The sequence below is a fragment of the Mauremys reevesii genome, linkage group 1, assembly GCF_016161935.1.
Source record: "Mauremys reevesii isolate NIE-2019 linkage group 1, ASM1616193v1, whole genome shotgun sequence".
Lineage (NCBI taxonomy): Eukaryota > Metazoa > Chordata > Testudines > Geoemydidae > Mauremys > Mauremys reevesii.
In genome coordinates, this window is record NC_052623.1 from 2,814,113 (window position 1) to 2,826,009 (window position 11,897).

Sequence of the window (11,897 nt, forward strand, 5' to 3'; positions counted from 1 at the left end):
ATCATGGCAGTTGCTCCGTCCGTGCATATAGAGACACAAAATGACCAATTCAGTTTTCCTGACATGTAATCATTCAAAGACTTGAATAGTTCTGCAGCTGTGGTGTTGGTTGGCAACAAAAGTGCACATAACATATCCTCATGCACATCCTCCAGAAAAATATATCACACAAAAACAAGCATTGTTGCCTTGTTGTCAACATCGGTAGACTCGTCAACCTGGATTGCGTACCACGGTGACTCATTCACCCTCTCTAACAATTGTGCCTCAATGTCCTCTGCTATTTCTTCAATTCGTCTACTTATGGTGCTAGCCGAAAGAGGAACACGTGCCACCTTTTGAACTACAGCCTCTCCTAAAAGTACACGACAATCTGTTTTTTGTGTTCACGTTTTTTTCTTTTGAAAAACTCCAAAGGCTTTTTTTTAATGCAGGGTGCTTGGTCTCCATGTGGCGAAGCAGTTTTGAAGGTTTCATGGCTTCGTTGGATAGCCGGTCACCACATATTATACAAAGCGGGCGTGGAGAATGTGAGTCACCTGTTGCAATGAACCCGTAATTTAAGTAGGACTCTTGGTATTTTCTTTTAATTGCAGCTTTCTTTTTGTTGGCCGTCTTAGAGTCTTCTGCTGTCTCATCATTGGGTCTTTCCCCCTTTTCAAGGAAGCTTTGCAGCGATGTTTGTTTTTTACTCATTTTGGCCAGGGTTAGCTTGTGGGCTTACCAAAACTGTGCGGGAAAGAGGCACAGACGGAAGTGGTAAATAAAATAATGGGCGGGACATGTGCGGACTAATATAAGTGTCGGATTCTGACTTAAAGCCTGCCACCAGATGCAGCTGTACAATTGAAGTACATCAACTCACTTGCCACTATAAAGCCTGCCACCAGATGCAGCTTAATTGTCACTTGCCACTCACTGATAGGATTCTGATATTAGTCTGCAAGCGACTGATTTATTATGGTCTCTGTGCAGTGAAACCTCTGCTAATGTAATCTGTTTTTGCAGCCGCTCCCCAGTGCTAGCATCCTGGCCCCAGCTCCACCTCAGATCATCAGGCATTAGATTCTCATAAGGAGTGCAAAACTCCCTCCATCGCATGCGCAGTTTACAGTAGGGTTCGCGCTCCTATGAGAATCAAACATCTGACAGAAGGCGGAGCTTAGGCAGTAATGCGAGCGACGGGGAGCTGCTCTAAACACAGCTAAACACTAGCTCACTCACCGCTCATGTCCTAGCCGCTCATGTCCTGCTGTGCGCTCGGTTCACGGCCCGGTTCCTAACAGGCCATGGACTGGTACCGGTCCGCAGCCCGGGGGTTGGGGACCCCTGCTGTAGAAGGAATTTCACCTTACCCATGAAATCGCAGGTGTCCACCAGAAACGGTCATGCTCATTCAGCAGCACAGTGGGGGACGGTGTCGTAGACTTATGATGATTTTCTGGCTGGGCCCCTGTTATGACCCTGCGGCCCATAGAGATGGGCAAAGAGAGAGCAAACTACCAGTTTGGTGTCTGTACTGGAGGAGCCGGGCAACACATCTCTATCTCCAGAAAGGGAAAGGGAGCTGCAGGGAAGAGAGCAGCTCCTAAAGGGTCAGGGAGGGGACACAAAAAAACCTCCCTCTGAGGTTTGTCCAAGGACAGGGAAAAAGGAAGCAACCCCTGGATGGCAGCAGTATGGAAGATGGAGAGGACAAAAATGAGCAGCATTTCTCTCCACATTCCCCCCAACAGCTCCTGCCTCCGCTCTGTGGCTGTGGCTAGGGCTCGGGGCTGCCTGAACTTAGGGGCTCTTCTACTGCTGCAGCCAGGGCCCTTCCCTTCCCCCGGTGACTTCTACTATGGCTGGAAGCTTGAACTCCTGCCAGACGAAGCTGAGGCAGTCTGGGCTCAGGACTGTTTAATGTCTCTCTGTCTGTCCAGTAAGTGATTCAGGGAGGAGCCACCACAGCATGGACCAACCAGCTTAATTTATGAGCCAGAGCACAAGGAGAAAACATTTAGGTCCCCTTATGAGTAAAGAGCTGGAGCAGCTTGCCCCGGATCTGCTTGGTCCTCACCCCATAAATGATGGGGTGTATCATGGGGGGCACCAGCTGGTACACACTGGTAATAAGAATGAGGAAATGCAGTGGCACATTGTGGCCAAACCGCTGAATGAGAGAAGAGAATAAATCTGGGATGTACAAAGCTGAGATGGCACAAAGATGAGAGATGCAGGTCCCAAAAGTTTTGAGCCGGGCATCCTTTGTGGGGAGGCGGAAGATGGCCCGGAGGATCAGAGTATAGGACACAGCAATAAAAAACACATCCATTCCGATTGCAGAGAAAAGATCAAACAGCCCATAGTAACTATTGATGCGTATATCAGCACAGGCCAGCTTCACCACGGATATATGCCCACAATAGAAGTGGGGGATGATGTTCGTTCTGCAATATGGGTACCGCCTCACCAGGAAGGGATAGGGTAATGCGAGTATGCCACTGCGCAGCACCACTGCCAGGCCTATTTTGGCCACAGCAGAGTTTGTCAGGGTCGTTGAATATCTCAGAGGATTGCAGATGGCCACGTAACGATCAAAAGCCATGGCCACGAGGATTCCAGACTCCATCCCTGAGAAGCAGTTAACGAAGTACATCTGGGTGAGGCAGGCACTGAAACTGATCTCCCTGGAATTGAACCAGAAGATGCTCAGCATTTTCGGTATGGTGGATGTGGACATGACCAGGTCGGTGACGGCCAGCATGCAGAGGAAATAGAACATGGGCCCGTGGAGGCTTATCTGCATCTTCACAATGAACAGGATGATGATGTTCCCCAAGAGGGCTATGGCGTACATAGCACAGAAGGGGATGGATATCCAGATATGGGCTGCCTCTAGGCCAGGAATGCCAAGTAGGATGAAGGTAGAGGGGTTGGTGAAGTCGGTTGTGTTAGAATCTGACATGGTGTAGGGGAGAAAGTGTCCAACTCTCAGGCATAAGGGTGTCTTCTGCATTTACTGTATGCTCCCCTGACTTTCTATGTGCTCCCAGGACGTTGGGTGATGGTCGCAGTAGAAGTGCCTGAATGGAGAGACGACGTTAATATGAGACTGCGCATGCAATAGTGGAAGCTGTTTTCATGGGATAAGAAGATTGATCTCTCTTCACACACTGAAAAATTTACATTTTCATTATTCAGAGAGAATAACTATGAACAATGACCCTACTAAATCCAATTCCATATTTTGTTGTGCTCCCTGAATTAATAATTCCTACACTTTTTTGCAGGGGGAAGCTTAAGAGGCACCAGCAGGAAACACAAGTGTGGATAGTGCTTACCCATCATTGTTCCTTTATGCAATGAGAGCCAGGATAGGGAGTCCCCCATTCATCCACTTGCTTGAAATCCGAGAGGGGGAAAAAATAAACTTTTACAAGCACATGTGATGAGAGAAACATCCCAACTAGAACATACCTCAGGGGAAAGACCTGGATGCCATTGATAGCAGGTCAGAAGAAACACCTGCTCATTCGCAGTAGTGGACAAAACAAAAAAATGTTTAGATAATTAAGATATAGGACGGAGCATAACATTTTTGGGAATGTGCTCAGTTTCGGTCACCCAGTCTCTATTAAGGATAGAAACGTCTGGGACTCTTTATTTTTCACAAGGGACAAAGATGAGGACATATGATACAGGAGAGGAAAATAAAAAATATGAAACTGAATTACATTCAAATGGACAGTTCCCAACCAATACTATCTATAGACACTTAGAACTCCAAGAGGACTAATTCCTTAAAGCTGACGAAAATTGTCATCAAAACTGACTGGGAGGAAAAATTTAGTCAGAAAAAATATGAAAGAATATTGGTATTTCTTTGATTACAGCTCATTAGATAGTGGAAAACTCATGATTCCACAGTCAACAAACTGAACAACTTTGGGTAAAAAATCAGTTTCATGGTAAAGTGAAGGCAGCAATTGGGGGAGGGAAACAATATGTAACAAAGAGGAAAAAGGGAAAATAGCTGGCCAAGAATAGAAATCAGAAGTTAAGAAAATTGATAAAGAAACTTAAGACATCTGGGAAAACTCCATGTGTGGCAGTGCTATGAATCACATAAAGGAGGTAATTAATTATATTAAAAATAAAAAAATAAATCCTAGAAAGGGTTAATGTCAATTCCTGTGTTATATATAAAGTATTAAAAATAAAGGGAAAGGGTTTTATATATATATAAGATTTGACAAGGTTAAGAAACAATGGAAAAGCTGGTATGGGATTAGATAAAAAAAAAGTCTAGAAATGTAAGTAATGCCAGTCACCAATTTAAACAGATTTTCTCAAATAAACCTGATATCATCCTTTTATGAAAGCATACATTGGCTGACCAAGGGAACAGCGCTGATGAAATGAACCTTGATTTCTCAGAGGCATTTGATTTCGTAGTGGAAAACATTGAGTTGGTGAGTTGGAACAGGGGAAGGATTTTACCTCTGCACATGGGATTGGTAAAGTAAACTGCATCCAGTTCTGGGGTCCACATTTGAAAAAAAAGTTGAAAACTTGGAGACGGTGCAGAAAAGAGCCACAAAAATGACTGGAGTATAGAGAAAAAGGTGGATCATTAGACTTGAAGGTGTATATCTCTTTAACTTATCAAAAAGATTATCAAGTGGAGACTTTCATGGGGAGAAAATCATGGGTAATAATGGACTCTATAATCTAGCAGACAAAGGCTGAACAAGACCAAAGGGCTGGAAGCTGAAGCCAGGCAAATTCCAGCTCGAAATTAGGGCCAAATATTTAGCAGTGAGGGTGTTTAACCATTGTTTGTTTCGGTTTCCACCAAGATGGTTGGTGGTGTTTGGACACCTGAAATAGAGAATGCCAGTGAAAATGGGGTAGATTCATCTACTAAAATAAGGAAAGAACAAGGTAAAAGTTACTTGGACAAGTTAGATGTCTTCAAGTCATCAGGGCCTGACAAAATGCATCCTAGAATACTCTGAGGGAACTAACTGAGGAGATATCTGAGCCATTAGCTATTATCTTTGAGAAGTCATGGGAGACAGGGGAGATTCCAGAAGACTGGAAAAGAGCACATATAGTGTCTATCAATAAAGAGTGAAATAAGGGAAGCCCAGGCTATTACAGACGAGTAAGCTTAACTTTTGTACCAGGTAAGGTAATGGAGCAAATAATCATGCAATCAATTTGCAAACATCTAGAAGGTAATAAAGTGATAAGTGATAGTCAGCATGGATTCAACAAGCCCTGTGGATGTAGGGAAGCCGTAGCTGTGGCATATATAGACCATAGTACAGCTTTCGATACAGTCTCGCATGATCATCTCATTCATGAACTAGTGAAATACAACCTAGATGGAGCTACTATAAGGTGTGAGCATAACTAGTTGAAAAAAATGTTCCCAGAGAGTAGTTATCAATGGTTCACAGTCAGGCTCAAAGGGCATAACAAGTGGGGTTCTGCAGGGATCAGTTCTGGGTCCAGTTCTTTTCAATGTCTTCAGCAATGATTCAGATCATGGCATAGAGTGTAAACTTGTTAAATTTGCAGATGATAGTAAATTGAGAGGGGTTGCAAGTCTTTAGAGAATCAGATAAACATTCAAACTGATCTGGAAAAACTGGAGAAAAGGATGATTAATGGTCTTGAAAACACAACCTATGAGGAAAGACTGGAAGATCCAGGTTTGTTTAGTCTGAATAAGAGAAGACTGAGGCGATAAATGATAACAGTTTTAAAGTTTGTTACAAGGAGGGAGAAAAAGTGTTCTCCTTAACCTGTGAAGAGAAGACAAGAAGCAATGGACTTAAATTGCAGCAAGGGTGGTTTAGATTGGAGATTAGGAAAAATGTTTCAAAAAAGGCAAATACTATGTTGTGTTATATTGGCAGTAGTATAACATGCAAGTCATAGTACATGATAGTATTCCTCTACTAGGTGTGAGATAGGGGTCAATTGGAGAAATGTATCAAATTTTGCTCACCAAGGTATAGAAAGGATGTAGAGAATCTTGAAAGGTTTCATAGATAAGTAACCAATGTTATGCAAGGGATGGAATGCAAGCTGTATGAGCAAACGTAAGAAACCAGGATGTTTACTTGGAAAAGAGGAGATTATTGGGGCACAGGATAGTGGTCTTCAAATACTTGAAAGGCTGCCATAAAAAGGTGGAGGAAAGTGTTTCTGTATCATCACAGAGGGGCAGGACAAGAGGCAATGGGTTAAAATTCCAGCCTAGCAGATTTAAATTAAATTTCAGAAAAATCTTCCTAACTTTAACTACAGGAGGCCAATGGAACAGACTCCCAGAGAAGTCATGGAAGTGCCTTCTGTGGAGGTTTTCCAAAATCGTGTGAATAGCCATCAGTCTTAGGTGACTAAGACAAAACAAATCCTTCATCTTGTCAGGGCATAGACTAGCTGTCCTTTGCGTTCCGTGATAACTCTATGGCTCTATCATTCTATGATGTAAAATCCTAGTGTAGACCCGGCCTTAGTCACACACACGTCTTTTGGCTCAATTCAGATGTAACTGAGTGAAATTTAATGGGTCTGTGTTTTACAGGGGTTCAGACTGGATGATCCTTCTGACCTTAAACCCTATGGATCTATTGATAAAGTAAGTAGATCAGGCATTTATATTTAATGTGTTTCATAACATGAACAAGGGAACATTTAGTTAAATTGAAAGTCTGAACATATAACATTGAGAAAAGGTAATTGCTATCATAATTCCTATTTGGCCTGTAGAACTCCTTGCTACCACCATTATTGGCGCAATGAGCATAGAAGAAAGGGATTCACAAATGGATTGGCCATTATAGGTGCTGCTGGTGGCATCACCTGTGGTTAAGTCTGTCTGACACCTTCATTAGAAGACCTCATTTCCAGTTGCTTATAGGTTTGCCAAACTTTTGGTGTTTTGGACTGAACTTTCTTCTGCTGGGTGTCTGCATAGAGCAGAATTGTTTTATTAGAAAGTTTCAGGCCTAACAATTCAGCTGAGTTCTTGAATGAAACTAGGAGAAAGTATATGTTACCCATGTTGAAAAATTCTCATTGTTCTAGTGAGGAGCCCAAGCACCTCCAAGCTTTGCAGCAGATAAGAGTCAGGTAACAGCTCCTGTCCCTCTGCCCCATTAACAGGCAGAACCCTGAAATACAAGAGATATACCAATCTCCTAAAAATGGAAAGGACCTCAGAAGGTCATCATATCCAGCCCCCTGCCTTCATTAGCAGGACCAATTTTTGCCCCAGATTCCTAAGTGACCTCCGCAAGGATTGGACTCAGGACCCTAGGTTTAGCAAGCCAATGCTCAAACCACTGGGCTATCCCTGTGCATTAATGCACAGTTGGCTCCTGACATCTGTACTCAGCTCTTGCTCCAAGGGGAGTTTTGCCTCTCTAGGGGCCTGTGGAAAGCAAGGGCTGTAGTCTCAGAATCTGACCTTGTATTGCACATCTACTAACACTTTACTTCCTGAAGGATTTGCTGTGCCCCTGAAATGCACCACCGTGGGGCTGGAGTCCATCAGGCAGGATGAGCAGGGGTGCACAGAAATCAGTGACATTTTGGCCAGTGATGCTTTAGCAAACTCATCACTTATGGCAAGGGCCCTAGGATGTTTCATGGTTGTGCAGAGTGAATAAGACCACAGACTTACTCTCTATCCCACCACACCCACATTTCACAGGGTTTGCAGATCAGGTGAGCTTCTCAGCAAGAGATGGGTACCTGTGAATTCTGAGATGGAAGTGTCCTCCTTAGGAATCACCCTCAGGTAGCCATGACCCACACCTCTCTTAAACCAGCATCTGCAGCAGCATCCCATGCAGAGAGCCGACAAACGGTGTGCACAGTTTCTAATATAGCTCTGTGTAATCCCAGTGGGGTTCGCTCAGCCTCTAGAGAAGAAGGGAGGATCTGAGTAAACAGGCTGTAGACAAGCAACTCTCCACTTCCATGCTAATTATCCAGCTTTAGGAGTAAACAGCAATTAAGGAACCTTCCCAAAGGGAGATGAAAACTCGTGGGTTTTGCGCTGAGTCAGAGAGGAATTGGCTGCTCTGTACGTTTGTGTGTCTGTATTTAAAAATTATGGTTGATAAGAAAGAAAATTAGGGATAATGCCTAATTCTCAGGATAGATGGGTAGATAGTAGACAGAGAGATCCGAAGTAAGTTGACTAAGAGGAGACACAAGCACTTAGAGCAAACACATGGGGCTGTCGCTAAGGGATCAGAGATCAGTACTTCTCATCAGTAACTAGCATTATACTGTGTAGCGGCTTTCATTGATGTATCTTCAAAACACCTAGCAAAGAACCATCCCCAAGTCACCGATCTGTAAACTGAGGCACGGGGAGACATGACTTTTCTAAAGTCACACAGACACTGCCTGACAGAATCTAAGTGTCCTGACTTCTCTTCCATACCCACGGTCTCTCTGTCAGTAAGTGACCGCAATACAACAGGGAAATGGACTCCCAGTCTTGCAGGGCCTGTTCACTGGGGCAGAGGAAGGAATTCCCTGAGGACCACTGAGCCCTCTGACATGCCAATCTGGGCCCCCTCTCACACTGTGAAGCTGTGACAAGCTGCAATCCTCTCAGGTCATGCACTTACACAGACAGTCACACACAGTCAAGGACACACCCAGCTGCAGTTACATGAATGATTTCACTAGCCATCCATGAACTAACAATAGAGAGGCTCCAACCAGTTGCCCAGCCTAGGACCCAAGAGTTGTACCATCTTGCCCTGGCCAAAAGCCTGACCAGTGTCAATTTATTTCCCAGTCTGCCCCTCCCTCAGTGTGGAGAGGACAATACATCAGCCTGAACAGATTTCCCTTTTATGTTTCAAACAACATCCTGTAGTAAGGAAAACAATATAAACCAGATTCATTAATCACAGAAAGATCAATTGTTTAAGTGATTATAAGTAATAGTGTAAAGAACAAAGTTGAAATCTGGGAAATAAACAACATCACAAACTAAGTTCTCAACACTAGACAGGCTTTGAATCAAGCAGTGTCTCACCCTGATGGTTCAAACAATCCACCAATATTCTATGCACAGGATAGAAATCCCTTTAGCCTGGGACCAGAGCCCCAGTTCAGTCCCAGGTTCTAACAGACAGAGACCAACACCTACAAAATCTCCACCAAGCATTCTCAAAACTACAGTACCCGCACGAGGAAATAAGGAGACAGATCAACAGAGCCAGACGTGTACCCAGAAGCCTCCTACTGCAAGACAAACCCAAGAAAGAAACCAACAGGACTCCACTGGCCATCACATACAGTCCCCAGCTAAAACCCCTCCAGCGCATCATCAGGGATCCACAACCCATCCTGGACAATGATCCCACACTTTCACAGGCCTTGGGTGGCAGGCCAGTCCTCGCCCACAGACAACCTGCCAACCTGAAGCATATTCTCACCAGTAACTGCACACTGCACCATAGTAACTCTAGCTCAGTAACCAACCCATGCAACAAACCTCGATGCCAACTCTGCCCACATATCTACACCAGTAACACCATCACAGGACCTAACCAGATCAGCCACACCATCACCGGTTCATTCACCTGCACGTCCACCAATGTAATATATGCCATCATATGCCAGCAATGCCCCTCTGCTATGTACATCGGCCAAACTGGACAGTCTCTAAGGAAAAGGATAAATGGACACAAATCAGATATTAGGAATGGCAATATACAAAAACCTGTAGGAGAACACTTCAACCTCCCTGGCCACACAATAGCAGATCTTAAGGTGGCCATCCTGCAGCAAAAAAACTTCAGGACCACACTTCAAAGAGAAACTGCTGAGCTCCAGTTCATCTGCAAATTTGACACCATCAGCTCAGGATTAAACAAAGACTGTGAATGGCTTGCCAATTACAGAACCAGTTTCTCCTCCCTTGGTTTTCACACCTCAACTGCTAGAACAGGGCCTCATCCTCCCTGATTGAACTAACCTCGCTATCTCTAGCTTGCTTCTTGCTTGCATATATATACCTGTCCCTGGAAATTTCCACCACTTGCATCTGAAGAAGTGGGTATTCACCCACGAAAGCTCATGCTGCAGAACGTCTGTTAGTCTATAAGGTGCCACAGGATTCTTTGTTGCTTTTACAGATCCAGACTAACACGGCTACCCCTCTGATACAAGGTTCTAACATCTTTCGTATTGAGTTGTGTGGGGAGTGAGGCCAAGTGATGTTGTCGCTTCCACATTTTATAGCTTCTGCCATGTAGAGGGAGCTTCATTTTTCCAAACAAAAGCCCCCAGCAGAGTCAGTGGAAAATTAAAACCACAAGATGGAGTCCAGAGTCACAGGAGCTGGTCACATGCCCTTGCATCCTTTCAGAATGTTAGGTACAAAAATGATACGTGTATACAAATACATCACATATTTTAAATACTTTATAAAAAATCACAGCATAATCATATCACTATGGTAAATATGGGGCTGCCAGGGTGTTGCTTTGGGGCACAGCTTGTCACACTTCCCCCCTTAGTTCACTGCAGGACTGTCAGTCACTGGCAGATGCAGAAGCAGTGTGCTCAGGGCTTCCTTTACTTTTTGACCATACAACTCCCAAACATTGTCGTGTTATCCACAGGTGTTCTTCCAAACTTTTATGTACCTGTCAACACTTTGTAGATGAGCCTAGTGATATCAGAAGTTGTCTAGGGTACTTTCTGTGTAGCATTGTCAGCCATTGTGCTTTTCCAACTAGTTGTAACTCAGTACATGGATCATCAACGCCATGAGGTGTTGTGCCTCAGTTTTCCCCTCCAGACAGCAGACCAGGTATATTTCATTTCCCTCCTGTGACAAGCTTCGAGCCTGTGAACAGGTGTTCTCTGGGAAGCAATAGCCATGTACAGTGTCTTCTTGATTACTTCTAGTATGGCCAAAAGATTTCGCCCCAAAATCATGTCTGCTTCACCTTTTCATAGGTTTACCATCAGGACTAAATTTTTTTGTCATAAGATTTATCATTAGCAACTAACTTTAGATTGTGATATTTACCAATAACATCAAATCTTTTATTTCATTTAGGCGTTCCCAGGTATATTCCTTCCTAACCCTAACCCAGGAAGGAATTCCCTTGGGACCGCGGAGCCTTCTGGCAAACCAATCTGGGCCCCCTCTCACACTGCGAGGCTGTGACAAGCTGCAATCCTTTCATGTCTTGCACTTACACAGCTATACACAGATAGGGACACAGCCAGCTGCAGGTACATTAAAGCCTTCACTAGCCATCCAGGAAAAAACAATGGAGAGTCTCCCATCAGTTCCCTTCAGCTCCCCAGCCTAGGACCCAAGAGCTGTACCGTCTTGCCCAGCCCTAAAGCCTGAGCGGTCTAAATTTATTTCCCAGTCTGCCACACCCTCAATGTGGAAAGGACAATACGTCAGCCTGAGCAGATTTCCCTTTTACGTTTCAAACAACAACCTGTACTAAGGAAAAAAAAATAAAACAGATTTATTAATTATAGAAAGATCAATTGTTTAAGTGTCAGCTGAATTGTTATGCCTTAAACTTTCAAATAAAACAATTATGCTCCATTCAGACACTAAGCATAGGAAAGTTCAGTCCAAACACCAAAAATTTGGTGAACTTATAAGCGACTGATACTGAGTTCTTCTAATGGAAGGTGTCAGAGAGAATTAACCACAGGTGATGCCACCAGCACCACATACAATGATCAATATATTTGTGAATCCAATCTTCTATGCTCTTCGCTCCAATAATGTTGGTACCAAATAGGAATTAGGGTAGCAATTACCTTTTTTCAGTGTTATATGTTCAGACTTTCAATTTAACTAAATGTTCCCTAGTTCATGTTATGAA

At 43.8% G+C, this 11,897-nt stretch overlaps 1 protein-coding gene across 1 annotated transcript; it reads right to left on the reverse strand.

Annotated features, from left to right (window-relative positions):
- Positions 1-2,002: 2,002 nt before the first annotated feature.
- On the reverse strand, positions 2,003-2,950 carry LOC120399070 (olfactory receptor 52E4-like). Its single transcript, XM_039526958.1, has one exon. It carries the CDS (start codon positions 2,948-2,950, stop codon positions 2,003-2,005), a length of 948 nt encoding a protein of 315 aa, XP_039382892.1.
- Between the last annotated feature and the right edge of the window lie 8,947 nt (positions 2,951-11,897).